This window comes from Ambystoma mexicanum, chromosome 9 (assembly GCF_040938575.1).
Source record: "Ambystoma mexicanum isolate Mex_15411 chromosome 9, UKY_AmexF1_1, whole genome shotgun sequence".
Lineage (NCBI taxonomy): Eukaryota > Metazoa > Chordata > Amphibia > Caudata > Ambystomatidae > Ambystoma > Ambystoma mexicanum.
The window spans coordinates 1300684850-1300710030 of NC_090931.1; the positions used below are offsets into that span (position 1 = coordinate 1300684850).

The 25181-nt window shown below is 46.8% G+C and overlaps 1 protein-coding gene across 8 annotated transcripts in view; it reads right to left on the reverse strand.

Moving 5' to 3' along the window:
- The window catches only part of KALRN (kalirin RhoGEF kinase), a 1827638-nt gene that overhangs the window by 286124 nt on the left and 1516333 nt on the right, over positions 1-25181 (reverse strand). For all 8 annotated transcript variants that reach the window (XM_069616662.1, XM_069616664.1, XM_069616661.1 and 5 more), the window contains 2 exons: positions 5731-6014; positions 4049-4153 (listed from right to left, as the gene is read on the reverse strand). In XM_069616662.1, coding sequence (XP_069472763.1) covers positions 4049-4153; positions 5731-6014 — 389 coding nt within the window. The remainder of the gene's footprint in view (positions 1-4048; positions 4154-5730; positions 6015-25181) is intronic.

The following is a 25181-nucleotide window of genomic DNA, read 5'->3' on the forward strand; positions in this document are numbered from 1 at the left end:
ATAGGTGTCTTGATTTTGCTTAATGTCACGCAATAGTCCCAAGTCCTGTAGTGGGTTGCCAGACAAGCAGATCCAAGGCTCTGAAAGTCGGTCTCCCCCCATCTGGGACCAGAATAGTCGATGAATATCTACTTTTCCTATATTGCCCTACGCTACCGCTCCCTTAGTGGACTTGTTGGGATGTTCCATTTGTTTTTGTTTGGGGGAGGGGATATAGACTTGCAATGTGCAGCAACTAACATTCTTGCCGACATAAAATGTCTAGAATGAGAATCTGTTTTGGAAATCAAGATTCCCAGTTGCAAAGGCGAGAAGAGCAGCCTTACCCGCATCTTGGTGGACAATGGCCCTGATGTTGTGACTATTTGCAGGAATATTTTCCATGGTGTTTTTTTTTTTTACTACATGAAGTCTAAAGCAGACTGGTCAGTCCCAAAGTTGCGCTTAGTGATAAACACAGACATGTGTTTACACACATACATGTGCGCTGAGGAAAACAGTCTTCTAGACCCAGTAGTACAGGATGCTGCACTTGCAAATATAAAAATAAAAATCAATTTTTTCATACAAAAATATCGACCTCCCACATGCACAACAACGAGGCACATTCTGACAAGCGTGCCCTATTCCACGGTCATCGGACAATTTCTCCCACACGTGCTGGGAACGGTGGTGTGTGGCCGACATGGGCGAATGATGCAATATCAATTGTCTGTTCAGTGACACTGCCCCCATGCTCCAACTAACACTATTCACTGCCATGAAACAACATCTAGAATTCGAAGATGCACTGCTTTTCTAGCATACTCTGAGGACCTATGACACAAGATCTCGCAGAGCCGAGATCTCGCAAGACTACGCGTGGGAAGCTTGCAACGGGCCGGAAATCCGGCAGACGTGGAGCGAGGCACCAGAAGGGCGGTCGGGCATCAGCGCTCCTCCTTTAAGCTGAGAACACACACCAGAACTAAAGTCTGCACCAGAGGCAGATGCCTGTACCTGCAGAGCGTAATTCCGTGGCTGACTGTAAGCTCTAGCAGGTAGAGGATGTAAATACCATCCATTGTGTGATCAGTGCAGTGACGCCAAATGCACTGTTGCAATAGGGCTGAACTGTGAGTACTACTCCATGAACTGGGAGCATCCGCTCTCCCATTTGTTTATGCAAGATGTCAGAATAAACAACTGTACCCCAATCCAGTGTCATGTGTTCATTGGGGCCACCACACATACCTTATGAACAAACCAGTTTTACTAAAACAAAGTGTCTAAAGGTAAGATATAGCAATCTGTAACACAGCAATAAAGTGTATGTTTCTCCTGCGACGAAGCACAGGGTGTGTGGGAAAGACATCTGCGTGCGGAGTAGCCACTCTCTCTCTAGTAACCTCCACTTGACACTAAGCTAGGTGCGGTGTGCACAGGGGGCCAGCAATGCGAGGCAGCGCCTGCAGTTCGTGCAATGCCAAAGTCGACTGTATGCGAGAATTTATAACGCATGATGCAAACAATACAAAAAACACTGTGCTCCCTAAAGTGCAAATACAATCCTTTATCTGGATGGTAGCCACAAACAAGGTCATACATCCAGCAGGCCTGGACTCTGCCTCCAATACACCGAGACATGCTGCCCTTTTGTTGAGGAAAAAAAAAAGGCTCATTAAAAGTAACGTGATAAAATAGCGCTTTGTGTATCGGAGAGATAAGGCGTGCTACCAATAGGGGCAAAGAGCGAAGGGCCTGAATGCACTGCACATTCAGCAAATGTCAACAGTTTACTAAGTGTAAAAGTAAGATAAGTGGGCGCAGAGCGAGAGAATGCGCCCCATACTCTACATAAAACGCTTCTTCATATTTCTCAGCGCACACCCTTACTACCCGCCCTACAAGTACGGGGTTTATCGGCCACTTTTACTGCCTTAAAAGTAGGCAAATACTCCCAAAAAAAAAGAAAATTAGGGAGTCAAAATACTCCCCAACTAAAAACTGCAAACAAACCCATAGGAGCTTGTCCCTCTGCTTTCACCCACACAGCTAAAGGGATATGTTTGGACATGCACATAAAACTCAGGAACAAATTCTGTTATTGTTACTGCCTGATCTGAAGAGGTACAAACGTATCCATTAGTGTGCGCTAATAACTAGGTGCAAAAACATTTCTTTCACAGTTAAAACATTTTACTTGCTTGTAAAATACTCCCATTGGAAATGGAACTCACATTTTTACTCCCTGGAAAATCATTTTACTCCTAATTTTAAAAAATAGCGAGTCAAAATATCTACACTTCAAAATCTTACTTGGAACACTGCTTACTGTATATAGGTTTAGCCTAGCGCCCTCCCCCCTTTCTCTGGCTAACTCCATCTCCTGTTGGTCCACACCTGCACACTCCGCTCTGAATGGCTTCCAAGGTATCTGCCCCATCCCCTCTGCGCTGCTTCTCACCTCCGACGCTGTTCCACTGGAAGATCCAACACCGAAACAAAGAACATGGCCACTGTCGAGGTTCCAAACAGCCTTAAAACATGTCCTTTGGTACAAATAAGAGTTGCATTCACCATCACAGCAGGGTGAAGTGGTAGACATACATTTGATGGTTGGAAAACCGCATGGTTTAAGGGGGAGCATGACGGAACGCACAACTGCGATCCCTGTCGCTTCTTGCTAGCTGAAGAACCCCAAAAACAAGATGTGTTTCAGGTATTTTTGAAAGAACGAAAAATCCTGTGGAAGTTTCCATGGTGGTTAAAGCGCACACCAGAAACTGTGGCGTTGTGCTTCGAGAGCTTCCACTGTTCTTTAAACCACTTTTACCACAATTACTGGATTGTGATCCAACAATTGAGTTCAGATTCCTGATGGTGCGACAGTGGGTGCCCGACTGATGGAGGTACCCTAGAACCTTGGAACCCAGAATGATATGCTATTTCTCACAAAGCACAACACAGTGCATCAAATGTGGGGTCTCCATGAGCTTACATTTCCATGATCAAGCACGCGTCGCCACCTGCCTATGAAAACCAACTGGAGAGGGCCATACAGAGAATTTCACCGTCCCCATTACGGGTGGCCTGGGGCTTGAGTGCTTACTCAAGTGACTGGTACGTACAGTGTGTTAGAAAAGGATGTTTACAGCATAGGCATTGCAAATTGGTTGCTCCTCTCCATGCCAAATAGTGACACAGGTGAGGACTCAACTGGCCAGTTTTACATTTTTCACTGATATCACAAAATGCACTAAATGAGAGCACATTTTAGGGGGGAAAGGGGTATAAATCATTTTGGGTATAAGGGTAATGTTTAGATTCTTTAACAGATACACTATACACCATTATTATACACTACTGGCCACCATATTGCTTGAACACTCTAGGTTAGCATTTGCTTGCTCATCGACATTCATACTTTACTCCGTTCAACTATTCAGTTCAACTCTTGGCTCCAGGGTTTCCTAATCCTGTTCTTTTCACCACATAATCTACGCCCCTCACCCCCTCTGTATCACCTTTCCCAACAGCAGTATTTCAGCCTCGTCTCAAGCCTAACACTTCGCTAATGTTCCATTTTGGGGTTTTTGCCACTAACACAGCGTGTGGAAAGTGACAGCAGTGGGCAGAGTGGTTGGGCACTCATTTCTGGGAGATACAGCTCAAATAAAAGCAGACTAGCTTTCTGCAGGGGGCTTTAATGAAACAAAATCCTCCCTGATCTCCCAATACAACATGTGAACGTACTCAAGATATCAAGGCTTAAACATCTGCCCCCTTGCAAGCAGCATGGGGGCCTTGTGAATGGCACCTCACCCTGTGAAACCATCAGCATTCCTTTATTTCTGGCTACCAAAGAACGAGGTTAATCGTCTGCACGGGACAGCAGAGTACTCATAGCGGGCACTGTCACAAACTTACCACACATTCAGAGAGAATAAGGAGTACCTTGTAGAGCCTATTCTCAACTGAACTCACCAGCTTAGGATAAAAGAACGCATCAGCATACGTACATCAACGGAGCAAGGGCCACTCTACAGCCCGATGCGTGAACACCTACCAGATCATCCTGAGTAGGGTCATTTTCGAAAATCTTCATTGGCGGAGGAAGGGGCGTGTGGGATTCTTCATCGAGCTCATCGTCCACCCAGACCTTTTTCGTCTTCTGCAACCACAAAACACAATTGTCAGACGTCTGCTTAAGCGCCCCCACCACATCCCTTTATCGAGCGATCGTCGTTCAAGTCAGTCCATGCAGGAATGATCCAACAGCAACTGGCAATTTAACACCTACCTTTGCGTAATTTCAGACAGTATGCTGGAGGCCGCAGTAAGAACCATGATAATCGAACGAGTGCAGGAATTCGAAAGTGAAGATTGCATCCAACAAAGAAACGTGCTTCCCTTTCCCCGTGAAGGTCTACGGCTAAAGTAATGCTAGACCTTATGAAAATTGACAATGAAGAGAAAAAAAGAACAGAGAAGGAAAGGAAAGGAAGGAAGCGGAATAGAGGGAGTAGGGAAAGGGATGACAATTGAAGGAGGAGGGCAGAAGGGAGTGAGAAAAAGGGGGAAATGAGGGAGTGATTAGGAAAAGCAAGGGAGGGACAAAATGTAGGGGGCTGGAAAGAGTGAGAAAATGGTGGAAGAAAAACAAGATGGTCAAGAAAGTGGGGTGACCATGGAACGAAGATGATGTGGGTGGAATTAGTGACAGCAGAAATGGGGGTGACAGGAAGTTGTGGTACGGAATAAAAAGAAGAAGTTAAGATGGGGGAGTGAAGAAAACATGTGAAAGACAGTGATAGGTGCAAGGGGAAAGACACATAAGAGGGAGCTAAGTTGGGGGACTAGTGAGAAGAAAAAATGATGAAGATAGGGTTGAGAGCGAAATAATGGGAGTGAACGAAACGGGTGAAAGAGTAAGAGAGAGACAGAGGAGGGCTGGAGTCGTCCTACAAAAAGATAACACTCCCTCCTCTCTAAAAGACTGCAATTTGGCATCTATGTAGAAAAACAAACAAGCTGCTTACAGCACGCCCGATATGACAATGGGAAAGTATTAAAGCTGACTGAATAGAACCACAATAGCAACAATTTTCCTATCAAGGCCAGAGAACGCTTCCTAAAGCCTCCATCTGCTTCAGGGACCCTCCTACACCCTCAAAGGAAATGAAACAAAGTAGGTTTTGTATGTACATGGGCAAAGCAAACAACATGCAGCAATGCAGACCGCAGCACAATGAGCAACAGAAGCATCGGCAAGGAGAGCCAGCAAAAGAGGCATCATAAGCCGATCGGTGTTCGGTCTGTTCAGCCGGTGAGTGACTACTTCTGGAGCAAGGGTGTTGAAACCACGGGCTGCAACAGGCTGGTTTGAGTGCACAAAACTAGTGAGATGCATGGGCAGGTAGCCTGGTAAAGAACAAATACAAACTCCGCAATTCTGCATGACTGTTTTTCCTTGCACATCTGCCAGAATATACTTTAACTACGACAAACATTGAAGTTGAACAAGATGCAATTTAAATTAATGGGATCCCCAATATATTGCAAAGGAAACGTCTTTCGAGCTCATATGAGGTTTATGCCGAGTTACACATGTCAATCTTCCTGCCACAATTGGACATATCTGAACAACTTATTACTGCAACATGAAGTGAAGCCTAGTTTCTTTAAAACATGTCCATATGTGCCTGCTGATGAACAGTGACGAGCTGATAGTCATGGAAAGGGAAATACCTCATCAGCGCTGTCTCCCTGAGGCGTGGAGTCATCTCCCGGTTTGGGTGATCCGGGGTCAAAGCTCTTGCGACCCTCCCGTCCTTTCTTTGGCTTCTTCATGTTGCTGTCGGCCTTGCCGCTGTTGAGCCGGCGCACTGGACTCGTCAGCCACTTCTTGAGCGTGTTTGTGGAGCGCTTCGGGCCAGGTGAGCTCTGGATGGAGTTCAAAGACGACTGATGCTGTAAGTTGGCCACTGATTCAGACTTGCCACCGTTTTCATGGTTCGAGGTTGAGTATCCGTCTGCAGAAAAAAAACACACCAGGGGTTATGATGGCCAAGGTTTGCCACTTACAAATATGACAACAAAGACTTCCACTTCAATAGTTCTCATGCAGAGAGTTCAAATTCTATAGATGACACCTGGTGACTTCGCCACATCCCTTCCAGATGGGACAACCCAAAGGCTTCAACTTCTAGACATGACGCATAACAACTTCCATGGTCACAACTCACATCCCAAGACATCCGCTTCGAGAGGACACCAGCCCACACTTTGACTTCCAGACAGGACGCACAAAGGCTTCCGCCTCCACACGACACCCAAAGACCTCCCTTTCTAGACTTCACTTCCCACTTCTAGAGATGGCTGCGATAGGGTTCCAGTTCCAGAATGATAGCTAAAGACTTGCACTTGAAGACATGGCCTGCAAAATCAATTCATCCAAGTATGGCCGGCTAAAATGCTCACTTCCAGACCCGATATGCAAAACGTGCAATTTTCTGAGATGGAGAGAGACAAAGAATGCATCTCTCTGGTGCATTGCGAGATCCTTCACATGAACACATCTTTGCATAGTCAGTGCAGGTTCATTTGATGTGGCATTTAATGCAAAACTAACTATTGGTAAGAGCAGGAACAAAGCTGGGGTTCCCTTTGGGGCCCACATCCTTGAACAATAGATGTGAATAAGGAGCCGAAAAAATATGTTTCAAGAAAATTCCTACTAGTTGCTACACTGGGCCAATATAAAATCCAGTGAGATCTGCTAATGGATTCGATCCAGTGAGATCGGCTAATTTATTAAATCCAGTGAGATCTGCTAATGGATTCGATCCAGTGAGATCGGCTAATTTATTAAATCCAGTGAGATCTGCTAATGGATTCGATCCAGTGAGATCGGCTAATTTATTAAATCCAGTGAGATCTGCTAATGGATTCGATCCAGTGAGATCTGCTAATTTATTAAATACAGTGAGATCTGCTAATGGATTCGATCCAGTGAGATCGGCTAATTTATTAAATCCAGTGAGATCTGCTAATTTAACTGTGGCTGCTTTGTTTGTTCTGCTTTTGTTTTCTTTTTTTCTTTCCTCTCTTTTTTTTATTTAGGTACTTGGTTTAACAATCAAACGTTTTTACCCTAAGATACAGCATTGATCCCAAAACAAGTTATGTCACTCAGGTAACACCGGGGAGCATGAAAAAAATAATGTTATCGCTAGCCATGGCCCGGCAATTTTACATTTGATTTGACCTCAGTTCATGCCCCTGGCCATTTCCTGGCTACTTACAAACTGCCCCTCCCTCCAACGGGCCGCTCCTTCTGTCCGACATTACCTTATAATCCCTTGAAGGCCAAATCAGTCCTTTAGACCATCCAAGGTTTTTATTACGATTTTTTAAAAGACTAAAAGCGCCAAATGTCCTTATTTTTGTCTGTTTCTTTGCCAAAGATAATTTTTCTTCATTTACCTCAAATACAATTTTTTTTTTTGTGATGGTCCGACACCCGCTTCCTGTTGAACAGAAAAATGTTGCTAAGCAGGAAGTGTTAGCCACATTAGGCGGCCACTGGCTTACTAATCTCGGGGAGAACACTGCCCCTACGGCTGCTCACACACCTGGAGTCTGGACCAATGAGAAGGCTGGGTTAGCAGGACCTCACCCACAATGTGGAATCCCATATAATCATAATAAACATTTTTACTTGTTTAATATAACACATTCTATAGTTATGTAGTTGTATCATTGAAAATAACTAGTGAAACAATCACTCAGTATAATGGTGCTTAATTTATTCGGACGGATGTTTATTTGTAGAGCGCTAATTGGATAAGTTAATTGCTCATTGCATGAAAGAAATCAGTTGAGTCATTATGGCTTTTTCGGGTATGCACTGTCGATCAGACCCACATCTGCACGAGGGACTTTTGTGAATGGCTATATATATATACATGCAGTAGTCCCCACGCAGAATCTCAGGAGTTCATTTTTACAATCATGAAGATGCAGGCTAACTGCAGCAGCTCCCGCGTCCTGGCTCGAACAGAACAATCTTTATTTCACCCAATAATGAAACAGAGTAATATGATTTCTTTAACAGGAGGTAATTATTCTGGGAGCAAAAATGGCCCAATGAGCAATTTTCTGGACTGGACTTCCCTTTGATCAATAAATGAACAGTTAAAACCTCAATGCATGAAAGCATCCTTTTCATGCTAGTAAAATGGGCCTTATTGTCAATCATCTCCTATCAGCAATCGCTTCACAAAGTCTGGGTCAGGCGCCTATTCATAGACGTCCGACTGCCTCTTTCACATGAGTTCTCAATTCATTCTATCCTTTGCTGCTGCAGGGCCAAAAAGTGTCCATTCTTTACGACATGCCCAATCGTTAAAGGCTCCCCCCCCACACTTAAGCGAATAGTGTATTGCTCAACCTACATTTTCAAGCAATTGCCCCTGTGCACCAACTATTTAAAAACAATCTTATCATTCAGTAACCGATCCTTCACTGGGTGACCCCAACAAGAGCTTGCTTCCCCGCTGCAGCCAGGTTGATAACACATTCAAGAAGACTTGCTTAAAATAGTGCGGGGGTAACAGAACTTTCAGGAGAAAATCTCATCAGCGGTGTCAATTTCACACAACTGGCTACAAGAAGAGGCATCATGAACCCCTTGTTGAAACCTTAGGAAGCGATATCACACCACCTTTGACAAAGACACACATATTGTAGATTTTTTTTTAACGATTTTAAAATGTACTTTTCGGCTTTTTAATGAACAGTGAATGATAACCGGCAAAATCACTGACCTACTATAACCAGCAAAAGCTACAAAAAATATGCATGGTTTTAGCCAAGTCCAAGCGCAAACACAGCTGCTGAGGCCCGCCCCGCCCCGCCCCGCCCAGCCCAGCCTGTAAGGTCCAAGCAAACGAGGGCCTTCCAGGGATCAGGGAGGCTACCAGCTAGGCCTGCTGCCAGGGCCGGGAATAAATGCTAGACACACCCAGGCTACATAATGCAACGGAGGTGAAGGGGTAAAGAAAAGTGGAACAGGCCGTCAAGGGCACTAACCAGGATAGGCACTGCAATGGACTCAGACATACTGAGGCTCATTGTGGCTAGAGGCTGAGGGAGAAGGGGGCTGGAGGCATAGACACGTGAGAGGAGAGCAGGGCCCTGCAGGAAGAAGAGAGGCCGGGAACAGAGATCAGCAGGCAGGGAGAAGCTAAGCAGAGAAGTAAGATGGCCGCCGGTTCTGATGGGATGAGCAAGGAACACAGCGGTACACTGCTAGAATCTGCCCAGTGGATCGGTTGCACCAGTACGCAGTTGGCTCACTTTTACGGTTTGAAAAGCAATTCAAAGGGGTCAAAAGGAGCAGCAAACAAGCAGATGCCTCTAAAAGGCGCCAATGAGGTAAATATCTACTTATTCAACACCATATTGGTTTTTGATGGGTTTTTCCAAACTCCCTTCCGCTACATACAGAAAGAAGAACTAGTTACTCTTACCTTGTAACGTTCTTTCGATGGGATGTTCCTCCGACGTATTCCTTATCTTAGATATAAATCCTTCAGCTTTGCTGGCCTCGGATATAAATCCTTCAGCTTTGCTGGCCTCGGAAAATTTTTTCGCCAGAGGGCGCTGCGCGTCGATGATCGCCGAGTCGATGACCCTCGACGGCCTCCGTGCCGACGTCGACGTCATCCTGCCTATAAAGGCCGCGCGCAGCGTCCGTTGCTCAGTTCCGTTTTGTAGTCCCCAGTAATGTTTTTGGATTAGACTAATCACCTTGAAGGAGCATAGGCTGCAAACCCACAGGAAGTCATACTGCGGGGATGGATGGGAGGGTCGATAAGGAATACGTCGGAGGAACATCCCATCGAAAGAACGTTACAAGGTAAGAGTAACTAGTTCTTCGAAGGGATTGTGTCCTCCGACGTATTCCTTATCTTAGATAGACTCCCATAGCAGTGGTATTGTGACTGGAGGCGGGAGTAATAAAAGTTATGTTACCCTTCCAGAATGGACAGAGTGTAACACAGCCTTGCCGAATCTAGTTTCTTGACTAGAGGAGGAATCCAGGCTATAGAATTTGGTAAATGTATGTGCGGACGACCATGTGGCAGCCGCACATATATCTCGAATTGGCACCCCTCTTTGAAGGGCTGAGGATGTTGCGATACCCCTGGTAGAATGAGCCCTTAGATTTTGAGGAGGCTCCTTTCCTGCCAATTTGTAGCATTCCAGAATGGCTAAAATAATCCATCTGGAGATGGTTTGTTTTGTTATTGGAAGGCCCAACTTATGTCCTGCATAACCTACAAAGAGTTGGTCTGCTTGTCTGATCTTAGCCAATCTGCTGATATAGAAGCTCAAGGCTCGCTTAGGGTCCAGCCTGTGCAGTCTCTCTTCCTCCTTCCCCGGATGAGGAGGAGGGTAGAAAGAAGGTAATATAATCTTCTGAGTGATGTGAAACTCCGAGACTACCTTCGGGAGGAAGTTAGGCTTCACCTGAAGAACAACTTTGTCCTTGTAAAAGATTGTATGTGGAGGTTTACACGATAAGGCTTGCAACTCGCTAACCCTTCTAGCAGATGTCAATGCTATTAGCAAAACAGTTTTGAGGGTGAGAAGCTTCAATGAACAAGAGTGTAGTGGTTCAAAAGGGGCACCCTTTAGGAAGTTTAAAATTAGGTTTAAATCCCATAAGGGAACTTGAAAAGGTTTCGGGGGATAAACATTAGTTAATCCTTTTAGGTATTGTATTACCAATGGAATTTTGAAGTATGAAGGCTCCTCTGCAGTGCGCTTAAAGATTGATAGCGCTGCGAGATAGCCCTTAATTGTGCCAACCTGTAGGCCTGAATTAGCCAGGTAAAGTAAGAATGACAACACCATAGGTGTACCACAAGAAAAGGGTTCAATATTCTTTTCTCTGCACCAGCTGCAAAATTTGTTCCAACGGCAGCGGTATAGAGTTTTAGTTGCCGGCCTTCTGGCCGAAAGCAACACCTCCATAACATCATCCGGAAGGTCCCAATCCTTGTACCTCAACCTTTCAGACACCAAGCGTGAAGGTTGAGGGTCTTGATGGCTGGATGGAGAACCTGACCTTCCTTCTGCGAGAGAAGATCCTCTCTGTATGGCAGTCGAATTGGAGGGCAGATGGACATGTCTAGAAGGTCCGGGTACCACGTTCTCCTGGCCCAATCCGGGGCAATTAGGATCATGGTCTTCCGAAACCTTCTCAACCTCCTGATCATTTGAGGAATGACAGGGACCGGAGGGAACGCGTACAGAAGTGGGAACTCCCAGTCCACTACGAACGCATCTCCTAGAGCTCCTCTCGGGGGAAATTCCCTTGAGCAAAATCTGTCGCACTTCCTGTTGATACTGGTGGCGAACAGATCCACTTGAGGGGTTCCCCAAAGGGCGAAGATCTCTTGAAGGACTTCCTGAGCTATCTCCCACTCGTGAGAGACTGTGCTCTGCCTGCTCAGAGCGTCCGCTGTCAAGTTCTTCTCTCCGGCTAGGTGAATTGCCGATAGAGAGATTCCTTCCTGAATTGCCCAAAACCAGAGCTGCATCGCCTCTCTGCACAGTGGTAGTGAGCCTACGCCTCCTCTTTTGTTGAGGTAGTGCATGGCCACTGTATTGTCCGTCATTATTAGGACGTTTCTTCCCCGTACAGACGGCAGAAAAGCCTTCAGCGCTAGTCTGATGGCTCTCAGCTCCAACAGGTTGATATGTAGTCTGGACTCCGATGGAGACCAACGACCGCTGATGGTCAAGTCGTTGGCGTGAGCTCCCCACCCCGTGAGTGAGGCATCCGTGACTACTGTTATCTCCGGCCATGGTTGCCAAAACATTTCTCCTTTCAGGATGTTCTCCCGACAGGCCCACCACTGAAGGTCTCGGGCTACTTTGACCGGGATCCGAAGGAGATCTGTCATCCTTCCTGAGAACTGTGACCACTGAGTTCTCAGTGCCCACTGGAGGGATCTCATTCTCAGGCGAGCCTCCGGCACGAGGAATATGCAGGATGCCATGAGGCCTAGCAACCTCAGAAAGTCGTAGGCTGGGAGATATTGGGCATTCTGAAATCTGATGACCATCTGCAGAATATCTCGAGCCCTCACCTCTGGTGGCAAGGCTTTTCCCAGGGAAGTGTCCAGGACTGCTCCAATGAATTGGAGTCTCTGTGATGGTATCATCTGTGACTTCTTTAAATTGAGGGAGAAGCCCAGCTTGTGAAGGAAGTGGCAAACATAATCTAGTTGTCTCTGAGCCTGTTCCGAAGATACAGCTCTGATCAACCAATCGTCTAGGTAAGGGTAGACATGAATCCCTTCCCTCCTTAGACTTGCAGCCACAACCGACATTAGCTTGGTAAAGACCCTCGGGGCGGAGGTTAGCCCAAATGGCAGAACTCGAAATTGATAATGAGAGCTGCCAATTGCGAACCTCAGGTATCTCCTGTGCCTGGGATGGATCGGCACATGGAAATAAGCGTCCTGGAGGTCTAGAGATACCAACCAGTCCTGAAGCTGGAGGGCCTGAAGGATCTGAGAGAGAGTCACCATCTTGAACTTGTCCTTTCGGAGGAATTTGTTCAATTCCCGTAAGTCTAAGATGGGTCTCAGTCCTCCGTCCTTCTTCGGTATTATGAAGTAGGGGGAGTACCAACCCTTGTTCCTTTCCGCTACAGGTACCAGTTCTATGGCACCTTTCTCTAGCAGGTCTAAAACCTCCTGCAAGAGGAGCGGATCTGGAAGCTTCAAAGGGTTGTTCCCCGGTGGATGACTCTGAGGGATATGTAGGAAGGGCAGGCAGTAACCTTGGGCTACTGTCTCCAGAGCCCAAGCATCTGACGTAATAGCCTGCCATTCCGTCAGATGGTGAGTTAACCTGCCCCCTACTGGTGTTCTGTGAGGGGAGACCTCAGAGTGGTTTTGAAGCGGCTGATGCAGTTGCCGAAGGTAAAGTGGCTCCTGCTCCTGCGGGTGCGGCTTTCTTTCCCCTACCCCGTCCACCACGGGTAAATCTTCCTTGGCCTCTTTGAGCCGGTCGTCCCCTGCCCCTTCCATATGAGGAATAGTAACGAAAGGACCGTCCTCTCCACGATGATCCCGAAGGACGAAAGGTATTCTGACGGATAGCAGCTCCCAATGACTTGGCTGCTGCCTTGGACGTTTGCAGTTTCTCCAAACTGTCATCCGCCTTCTTTCCAAAGAGGGTAGAACCGTCAAAGGGCATATTCAAAAGCCTGGTCTGCACGTCAGAGGCAAAACCAGACTTCCTCAACCACGCATGCCTGCGGATTGTGGTACTTGCCGCCATGGCCCTGCTGATACTGTCAGCAGAATCTAGGCCAGTTTGTAGGGTCTCGCACATCGCATCTTTACCATCCCTGATGATGTTTAAAAATGCGTCCCTTTCCTCTCCTTCTTGGAGGCAGTCAGCCGCTGATGAAGCGCACTCCCAAAGGGTGTGGCTGAACCTAGCGAGCGTACAGGTCGCGTTAATAGACTTTAACGCCATGCTACAGGCAGAAAAAAACCTTCTTAGCCATGGCATCATATTTTTTGTCATCCCTATCCTGCGGAGCAGTGGGGTATGCAGATGTGCTGCCTGATGAGGTTGCAGCCTGTACAACCAAGCTCTCAGGAGTAGGGTGTTTTGACAAATATTCAGGGTCAGAACTAGCCACCCTGTATTTTGTTGACAGTTTTTTATTTACTGCCGGGATAATTTCTGGCGTTTCCCAGTTTGTCAAAATCCTTCTCTGTAGAGCAGAGTGAAATGGAACCACAGGATCCTCCTGTGGGCCCTTGTCCAGTATGTCAGTGAGGTCATCCTGCTGAAAGGCAGGAGAAGGTGCAGACCAACCCATAAATTCTATGATTCTAGACATCAGAGCTCTATATGGAGTCTCCGCATGTTCTCCTGGGTCTGGTTTGATAAATTCTGCTTCAGGAGAAGTGTCCAAGCCACTAGCTTCCTGAAGTGCATCCTGAAGATTTTTTAATCTTCCTTCCTCAGAGGCGAAAGTCTCTGGCTCTGGTGATGTGGTCCTCTGTAAATCAATATCTTGGTCTGAATCCTCCCTTTCCTCAAAAATCGAGGTTAAAGGGGGATACATTGGTTTTTGGAATGGTATAAACCCCATTTCCAATGCAGAAGGAGCCATCATCACAGGCCTTGAAAACGTCGATGTCGTCGACACCGACGTGAAAGTACTCGAAGGCGCCGTGAAAAGCGTCGAGAAATGTGTACTAGGCCTCGAAGAACTCGAAAGGATCGGAGTCTTGCTCGAGAACGACGTCGACGTTCTCGGCGTCGAGTCGGAGGTCTTTTGTCTAACCGTTGGCTGTGGAGTAGCCGTGGTTCTTTCCTTCACCGGCGTCGATATCGGCGTCGACGTCGGCGTCGACTCGATCGACTGATGCGCCGATGAATCCTTCGACAACGGCGTCGATGGCGCCGACCTCTGTTTCGAAGGAGTTTTCGACGATGGCGTCGATGATGCTTTATCTCCCGATGGCTCGAGGCGCTTTCGGGTTGACTTTTCCGCCGGGTACTGCGACTCGCGGCGTTTAGATTTTTTGGGTTTTTTACCCGGGGTATCACCCTCAGCTGTCTTCGAGGGGGACGAGGCCGCTTTCTCGAAGACGCTTAGCATCTTTTTCCTGAATTCCTCCCACTCAGCTTGCGAGCTGCGTTTTGTGGGGCAATGAACTCTCTCAGGAGAACTCGACGAAGATGACGAAGGGGATCTCCTACGTCTCTTCTTCGAGTGTCTCGATGTCGACGAGTGGTGGGAGCCACTTCGTGATCTAGATCGAGAGTGTTTTTTATGGTGAGGAGACGAACGTCTCGACTCTACCGAAGAAGCTTTCGAGGAAGTTAAAGTTGACCTACCTCTCTCGAGCTTCCCCCTACGCTCCTTCAAGGCTTTCGCCGTCATGGAAAGGCATTCCTCACACTCCGAACTCTGGTGCGTGATTCCCAGACACCACAAACAGACCCTGTGAGGGTCCGTCAACGACATTTTCTTCCCGCAGTCTCGGCACTTTTTGAAACCGGACCGAGGGGTCGTCGGGTCGGAGGAGGATGCCATCGATATCGAGGTAAATAGTAGTTATTATATACGTTATCTTGACGAGAACTGAGCAACGGTGTTCCGAGGCACAACGAAGCGCGGAAAAACGGAACTGAGCAACGGACGCTGCGCGCGGCCTTTATAGGCAGGATGACGTCGACGTCGGCACGGAGGCCGTCGAGGGTCATCGACTCGGCGATCATCGACGCGCAGCGCCCTCTGGCGAAAAAATTTTCCGAGGCCAGCAAAGCTGAAGGATTTATATCCGAGGCCAGCAAAGCTGAAGGATTTATATCTAAGATAAGGAATACGTCGGAGGACACAATCCCTTCGAATGTAAGCCTACCCTAGGGGCCTCTGTCTACAAGCACAACATTCTAAATGTGGCGAACGAAGGAAGAAACAATGGGGCGCTGTCACCAGCAGGCTTTTGGAACACCAACTAATTAATGTGCTCTCAAAGACTGTATTCCTGTTTTGTCCTCAGTGTCGAGGCTCTAATTAACTGAAAACAAATCGCGTGGTGCCCAAACCTCGGAGAACTTGAACTGCAGCCCACCTGTCTGCAGGTTAGTACTGACATCCACCAACCAAAAATAGAGCAAATAAATAAAACGGCTGCTTTCGCTGCCAGCCCCTTCAAGATGGCTTCCGTCAGAAGGTCAGCTTCTGCTTGAGAACAATGGCTTCTATTCACTCTAGTGTATTTTGATGGGCTCATCGGTTGATGCTGGGAACACAGTTCGTTTGCGTGAGTCGCAACGGTTTGTACTCCGAGACTGAACATTTGGCGCAAAGCCTTGTTGGCAGGGTGGGCCCATATACAAGAAAAGGGAGTTGGCGGCCAAACCCACGTCTCCCGGGTACGTTGATCGCAAGCATGTGATAAGTGACCTCCAGCGTGTAGGGGGGCGGGGTTTAGGTAGCCCGGAAAAAAAGGGATTGAAAACGAGGAAGTGATGCCAGAAATGCCTAGAAAATGGGGTTGGAGTCCAATTTATTGAGAAGCTACATGAAAAGGTGGCAGCATTTCTCGCTCTAGTCTTCTTTTAAGAAGGTCAAACCGTTCTATTCAAATGGTGAAGGAAGTCATTTGGAGAAATGACAGCTTTGCAAGCCAGTCATTCTGTTGACTAAATATAGGCCTAATACAAGGAGGCGCTCAGGAAGAGTTTGGGAAAGACTGTTACAGCATGTGTTATGCACGTGGTAACGGGAAGGTTCCACATGACGGAGTCATGCTGACCCCTTCACTTCTTCCACATGTTGGAAATAGCACACGAATCCATGGGATTGATAATTACTGCCAAGCAACAATGGAGACATTTCCATTTGTTGAAACTCTGATTTGGACTGTGCGGGGAAAGTGCCAGAAATCCAGTTACCGCCACTTTTACTGCCCTGCAAAACCCTAAATGAGGGTCCGAGAAAGAAGTGCCATTACCAGCACTATGCCGAGTGACAGCAAGACACGTTCTTCATAGACGTCACTCAGCATGGGGGTTTGGGCACCAACAGGAAAAAAAGATGCCTCTGTGAGAGACTAGGATGTTATTGTTTGTACGAACACAACCGGGTGACAAGGAAGCACACGAGGAGAACTGGAGGTCTTTGCGCTGGTCGAAGTCCTAACAATACAAGTAAGGAATGAGATCTAAAGATAAAAGAGGGACTAAGGACTTAGAATGAGTCGCAGACTCCCGAGTTCAGGACAGCGAACAAACCAGAGGCGTGGCACAGAGGGAGGGAGAGCGCCATGATATGCAGGCAAAGGTCTCAAAGCAGGGTAAAATCTACTTACTCAAACCAATGTCAACCCCAAACGCATAACTCAGTTCTGAACACATTCTGAAAGAGGCAGGCTCTTGTTATTGCATGAACGTCCAAACGGGTGTACGATTTAAATAACAAAAACATGTTTTTTTAAATGAAGTGCATTTCACAATCACCGCTTCACAAAATACCAGCTCAGGGTAGAAGATAAGGACGTCTGGCTTGTAATGAAAGCGCTCACTGGGCCTTTGCGACACTTTCCAGAATTCAGCGTCACAGTAAACCCGAGGGCAGGAATGTTTGTCTTTGCGGGTTATTGTGCGAGACATGCACACGGGTTATATTTTCCTCCCTCCCATGCGGAAGTGGTCATTCTTGGCCCTGAAAAGAGAAAGCTTGCCCGAGGAGGTACTCCAGTGGTATGCAAGAGGCAGCGTGGTACACCGGCTGATGCACAAATAGTGAAAGCAGAGCCCTGTATCCTACCGCCAGCTGATAACACTGAGATAAGGAGTGCAAAGATACTGGAATATGCACAGAAAGGGAATGCGCCTGGACTCTGGGCCAGCAGCACACAGGCTTCTGTGAACCTTGGACACATTAACTTGCTATCGCTGTGTGGGGGCAAGGGTTGCTGGTGACAGAGAAGGGGCCTGGTTAGGGAAGGTAGGTGGCCATGTGACTTGGTACACGCGAAAAACCAATCTCTGCAGACTCAGCTAGTACCTTGGCTGATGTGGCATGAGTCATACAGTTAAGGATCTGCTATGTTATCATGTTGCTTGCCTTCCCTACTCCTTCCATAATGTGGGCGACCGGAATATCGGATTAAACAAAATATTATGCAGAATGTCTCTTCTCGAGTCTTGTTTGGAATCACTGCAGGACATAGGACTAGTCAATCCAAGTCCTGGAACGCTCTACCTGCAGACATTAGAGCGCAGAACTCACTCCCGATTTTTCATAGGAAACTTAAGACCTCCTTCCTTGCACAATAATATGTGACACTTGCTAATCTATGTAAATATACTGCACTGTAAATTTGTACAAATGTCATACCTGCTCCTGTAAATTATGTATTACTTGTGTATATGCAACTAAGATATGTCTGTAACAAGCACCACGATGCCTCCCGGCTGACGTGCGCTCTACAAATCCAAATAAATAAATTATCCAAACATGAATAGGAGAAATTATATGAACAGTGCTGCCTCAAAGACAAAAAGGAGGACTCGGATTTACGATTCCATGTGTTAATATTCCCACAAAAATATCGCCATATGTTTGCGGTGATATTAATGCATGGAACCTGCGGGGGAAACCCTCTGCAACCCCTGTATTATTTTAAAAGGAGCGGGGGACAAACCCGCAACGCCTGCTTTTAATATTATTCCCACCAAAAATATCGCATATGGCCGTTCCCGGCGACCATATATACAGCAATATTTTTGGTGGGGATAATATTACCCGATACTGGATTTACAAGCTCAGAATCACAAGGGTCTTTTAAGTAAAGCCGGTACATCTAGCGTGGGAAAAGCCCCTTCTCGGATACAAGGCCGGTGCAAGGGCAAGGGGGCACCACATGGGTTTTACATAGCATGTCTAAACAGCATGTGGGACCCTACCACCAGGACAGGGGGCAACATGTCACTCTGTCTTGCGGGTGGCATAATAGGAGAAGCAACCCTATTTGTGAGAGAAGTAATCCAATGTAGATTAATCATGGATATACAAGTAGTGTCTTGTTCCGTCACTCTGAAAGCATGCCGGCGAGCTCAGCATACATGCAGCACTGTACAAGTACCTAAGCTTGCAACTAGACCCCAGGTCTGCAACCTTTGGCTCTACAGATGTTTTGGACAACAACCTCCATCAGCACTAAATATCATAATAGTGAGGGATTGTGGGAGGAGTAGTCGATAACATCTGGAGAGCTGCAGGGTGAAGACCCCCTGAACTAGACGTTTCACCTGCAGCATTTCTCAATACCAAGCTTCCATTTGATGCAGGGCAGGGAGTCCTCGACAGGCCCTTTTTACCCTACGTTCAACCATCGAATTTCAACATAATTTTGCACGAATTTTTAGCCCATTTGACAAAAACTTTTTTTAACGCACCTCTCCTTCACACATGGGGGGCAAAGCGATGTATCGCTCTGTACAAGTTCTCAATCAATGGAACTATTTAACCTTTAACCCCTGTTACGGAATGCAGCGGTACATGACGACCCGTATAAATCGTGCAGCGAAATGAACTTGGAATGTTTTTATTCCACAAGCAACACTGATTTCATCTATTTTTGCAAAGAAGCGAAACTGTATGTAAGAGTGAAACTGTCCAAGAGGACACGAGCATCCCACCACAAGAATATGATGCTCCCAAAACACAATGGAAATGAAAGCAACACTGTAACAAGCAGAACACGTGACCTGAGCACGCGGCAGATGAGTAAGGCTTTTGCAGAATTTGCTAAAAAAGCTCAAGATAAAGGAGCATTGACATGAAAATAGTCAAAAACTGTACACTGAATCAGGGCGCTAGGGAAGCCGAGTTACACTATCCCCCTACAAATGCAAGACCACACCTGAAAATGATGGCAACCGTACAGTTAAAAAATCCAAAGTTGCAATATTCTACTGAAAGCCTTCTAAAGTACAAGGTTCCCTGTGACGCAAACGTTGGGTAGGGAACAAACAATAGGTACAATTAGAGCATGTTTTCTTCTCCTTAGACGATCAAGTGTGGGTTCCAGCTTCTACCCACCGTAGAATCCTGCATGCTGTGCTTCCCCTTTGTTCTACTCCCAGCTTTCTAGCCAATCAGCAAGCTTGGAATGAAGGCTATCATTTTGAAGTTGAATTATTCGTAATCACGCACAAGGACAGACTTAATTGTTTAGAGGCACAGATGATATGTAGAGATGCAAAGCAAAGCCAACGGAAAGTATAAGGTGCCATTTTTTTCAAATGGGGACATATTGGAAACCCCCAAAAGGAGCCTCTATCGGCCCTTTATTTAAAAATAAATGTTTTAAGGGCTCTTAGAAACTGGTAGATGGATTCCAAGGCTCTAATTTCTCGAGGCATGCTGTTCCACAATTTAGTACCGTAGACGGCAAACCTTCTGTCTCCCCTTGTGACACAGAAGGATCGAGGAATTTTCAACAGCAATTTCTCCCCCGAGAGTAGCCTCCTAGTCGGTCGATACCAACAAAGTTCATTCCCCAAATATGAAGGGGTGGAACCCTTCAAGCTCTTAAAGATCAGACAGGCCACCTTAAAATTAATTACATCTTCCACTGCCAGCCAGTGGAGGGTCCGACGGGTAGCCGAGACATGGGCAGACCTGCTCAATTGACAGACCAATCTTACGGCAGCGTTCTGTGCCCTTTGCAATCTCTGGCACTGCTTTGCAGGAATTCCAGCGAGAAGGCTGTTGCAGTAGTCCAGTACAACTCCTGTAAAGCTGCAATCCAAGCTTATCTTAGGCATGTATACACTAGGTTCTTGCCAAAGCGACATGAACAAGCTCTGTCACCGGAAGCTACAGGTGAGGCAGCCTTTAAATCCGGGCACTAATAGTGTTAGAGCACTTACCATTGGGTGCTATTATGCGCCAGGTGACCTTTGCCATGACTAGAGGCCCTCATCTGTGGCTCAGGAGTGTGACCACTAAATTGGGCAGCAGTCACCTACCAGATATTAACATAAAAACCAGAATACAAGTGATACCTGCCAACATCTCGAGGGACATGTATAGTCGCGTTGAGGGACATGCGTAGCTACGGAAGCTAGAGGACTAACGTCTTTGCAGCCAATTCACAAAGCTTTTTCCAGGTCTTCTGTACACGTATGCTTTGAGTAAGTGGTAAGGTATGCCTCTGTACATTACTCTCGATTCCCAACAGTTCAATATAGGTGCAATGTGTAAAATATATGCACATTATGTTACTAGAATTACAGAGATCAGATGCCAGATCAGGCGCATGGTGGAACGCAGTGTGGGTGTCCACCCGGCAGGAGTTAAAAGCGCACACGTACAATCCAAAATGGCGTGCGAGAATGAGGAGCTCAGCCTAGTGCATTGCCTGGTGTGTGGAGATCGATGTAGGAAACCAGTCCCGACCCAAACCAATTATTGCTCAAAAAGTGTCCCAGAAGAGCTCAATAAGTTATAACATCTCTGCTCGAAGCTGCCCTTTAGCATTTGGAGCGAGAGCGACTGGGGAGAGAGGAAGCTGTGGTGGGGCAGAGAGGAGGAGATGGAAGGAAGAGAGGAGGAGATGGAAGGAAGAGAGGAGGAGATGGAAGGATTGCGGATAAAGGAGGTGATCGTGTTGTGCAGCAAGGTTGGGAAGAACATCGCAGAGGTGGTTGGGCAGGAGCTGTGAGGAATGAGGTGGAGAGATCCGAAAGAAGGTGTCAAGAGGATGCAGGGGAGGAGGAGGAGGAACTAATATTGTAAAAAGAGACTGGAGGAAAACATCAGGAAGGAGGTGGAAAGGTGCGCTAAAGAGGTGGGAGTCTGCACCACCCAGAGGATATGAGGAAACACGTAGAAGGAGTTAAAAGAAAGCTCAAGGGGGGAGGAAAGCCATACAAGGAGAAACAACATTAAAGAAGGTGATCAGTGGAAGCCAGTGGTGGAACTAAGACGTATGGGAGGGGAGCGACTAAGAGGAGAGACAGTGGTCCCCTTAGAAATGAAGACCATGTTTATCAGTTCCCTCACTGAAACCCCGGGGGCTTGCCAGGCCTTACAAAGCCCCTGCTTCAGCCCCTTGCAAGGCCCATGGTGGAGGCGCATGGGTCTGGAGATCTATGGGACGGGTCACCACCTGTATTGAGGACAAGAGAAGCTTACAAAAGCCGGGAAACAAAGGCACGCCGGGAACCCTTAAAACCCCAGCACTGTGGGCGACTGTCGGCTGAATACCCTCTCTAGGAAGAAAGACCATTGTGAGATTTGCAAAAGAGAGAACTGGTGAACCCAAGGTAAGCCATGATGAACCTTTTTAGGTCTTGTGCTTAAACCACTTTAAGTTTAACACAAAGAGGAGCCACCCTGATGTTGTTTCACCTTGTTTTGAGGCGCACATCACTTACATGGCCAAATCCTGTAACTATCCATAATAAACCTACTTTAAATTATACCTCTCCCTGTCTGCCTGTTATGATAGCTTAATTATAACGCGCTTAATACCCAGAGGTTTCTAAGCGTCGACTCAGGAAGCAAACCTCTTTTGCTCTGTGTCGCCTTGTTTCAAAGGCGAGCATGTTGCCCCTGTGCTATCCTCCCGAGACCCTGTGCTATCCTCCTCCCTCCTGTTGTTGATCCTACTCTGCGGCGCGACACCCGATGGTGTGTTGTGATCACCACTTCAGATCCCACGGTGGTGACATGTTCCCGAACAGCTTTTGGGGTCAAGAAATAAGCATGCTCTGAGCTTTAAATACCCTGAGAGTGTGCGAACTCAAGGACTCTTCCAGTGTGCAACAACCCCGAGATGATGTTAGTTAGAGTAGGGAACTCGACTTTGAATCCAGGGCACTGGTCTTTTCTAAGATCCCTGCACTGACATTATAAACAAAGCTTTACTTTTTCTTTTTTGGGTGGTACAACATTTTGTCAACTTCTTAATGACGTATTACAGCCAATACATCTAAACCTTGTTTCCTGTACACCCCCTTTTATAACCATCCACAATCTTGTTTCAACAAAGAAGAAAGCTACTGCTGCCCATTGGGTGGGTCCGTGTGTCGAGTGCTCCGTTCACACTCTCACGTGACATGATATGCAAGACTAGCGTCAACCTCCAACAACATTGCAATATGTCCAGAGTTGTCACATCAGCAGTGTCGTGCCAGAATAAAGGGCTCTACCATATGATGAGGGGCCTTCAGAAAATACATCTTCATTCATGGCAACTTCGTTAAAAACACCCCTTTGGTTCAAGATTAACATTGGGTTTTTCATCATTTTACCAGCTCCAAAAGTCCCATCAATGTTTGTAGTCAAATGATTTTACTCCCAAATACATGGGTAGGGAGTAAACCGCCCCCAATTCAGAACCTTACTTGGCGTTTTGAAGCTAATCAGGCTTTAATGATTTGAGTGGGCCGGGTCTGAGACCCGCCATTTGCTTTTTTGATGTCGCTAAGCCTGGACCCACAGAGGTTGCACTCACAGAGAATCCAAACAAACGGATTGTGTTTCTGCAACAAATGTTGGCACGCGAGGAAATGTCGTGCACACTCGAGAAACAATTGGCTCCTGAAAATGATGTCTGCAGGTGAAAGATTGCAGGTCACAATCCTAATGACCTTTCATTGTCCCCTTATGGTTCCGAATTATATGGTCGCCTTTTTTCAAAACAGCAGCAAATACCTCTTCTGTTTATAGTGCCACAATATAGAAAAGTGGTAAACAAAATAAGCAACCCGTTGGCCTCAAGTTGAAAAATTCACGTTTGTTGTTACTCAAGACACCTTTAGGACGTTTAAGGCACTGAACTGGGAGGACAGCCTAAACAGTTCCATTTGAGCTATAGATCCTATACCAAAGACACCTTACTGGCGGGCGTGCATGTATGTATGTATGCAAATTGGTCAAGCGCAATAGAACCAAGAACCAAGGCCCGAAGGTTCTGCGCGCAGACTGGAAGACCAGAAAAATGGCAGAGTTTAAACCCTAAACAGGCGTGAGGTGGTCGCCACACATTTTTTAAAAGTCTTTTTTTTTTAAATCACGTTAGGCACTGTGCACACCTAAAAAGGTGCAACTAGAAAGAAAGGGTCAGTATGCCCACACACTAACAAGAGATTCAACAAAGGAGAAACAAACACCATATTAACAGGTATTTGGTGTTTAGCACCTGCGGACATGGCCAGGGGTGTTGCTAGGTATGGAAAAGATCCGGGGCTACACCAATGTCGGGACTCGGGGCTAGCTAGCCTTTTAGTTGTAGCCCCTGAACTTCTATCCAGGGCTAAAACCAAAAGACCCGGGGCTATATTCCCTCCTCAGCCCCCCCTGACCCCTGCCTAGAAACGCCCCTGGGCATGGCAGCAGGTAAAATCGTGTCCTTTGTAAGCAGCCAACCTCGGGCTGGTGGTTGCAGTACTAGCATTCCGATGCCACATCGGGGCATGAGCCATCATGAATTGTTTACCTGGTACAGTGCTCAGTACAAGAACGGGGCTTTGTGGATCAAAAGGGTTATTGTTGTTTTTCTGTTTCGAAATGCAGGAGGAGCTATTTTTGCCTTCAACATTGTTCGCATGACTCGCTCACCGAGTAGAGCATTCAGGGGCAGTGGGTGGCAGGAAATCACCCGCGTGCTCTGCAACAAGCATTTGAAAAGCCAGCAGAATTGGCTTTTTTTGTAGGCATGGGATGGGCATTTGCCAGGCACTGCCAAAATGGTGCAACTTCGTCACAAGATGGCAGTGGCTGGCAAATGCTTGTCCAATGCCTGTAAAAGGGCCCAAACTGTTGGTTTTGTTTACGCTGCTTTTTAAGAGGAATTCAACGAAAGGGCACACACATTGCTTAAAAATCAAATGGCTCAAGGCACAGTTGGAGACCATTTATTAATTCTACTGAGAGCGGTTACATAGCTGCAGTTAAACCATTACCTTTCAGAAGAATGCTTAGAAATAACTGTTGCAGACCCTTAAAAGCCCATAGTTCGATGTTCCTGCAAGAGGGAGTTGCCAGGAGATGTGGTCAGAGGCGTAGCCAGGGTAAGGTCCACCCAAAATCTGTAAATGCCCACTGAGCAGCACTGTGCGGGTATTTGCAGATGTTAGCGTCACTGCAGTGGGCCCAATTACATCAGCTTCAGGTCCAACTTGTTATAAAATCCTGGCTACGCCTCTGGATGTGGCTTGGTGAGGAATAGGTAATGGGTGGAAATGGGCAAACTCATTACCTTGGCAATGGGCGGATAAATTGGTAGAGATGAAACCAAACGACGCTCACAGACTGTGCGCACCTCCTCGCACCCCATCTCCCTTTTATCTGCACTGCTATACCAATCGTTTTGGCTTGACAGGTGGTGCTAAGGCAGCACTTAAAAGCCTAAACGTAAAATGGTGCATGCCATCCATTGCGCAATGAGGAAAGATGTAGAACTGTTGGGAAAAGATGTGGACTAGTGGCAAAGCTATTGATGTTACATCTTGAAGGGTCTCACCTGTGCCTTGGTATTTGACAAACCACTTGGTATGGTTGTGGGATAATCAACATCGCCCTGTGCCTCAAATAGCTCATGTGTAGTGCAAATGAGTGAACA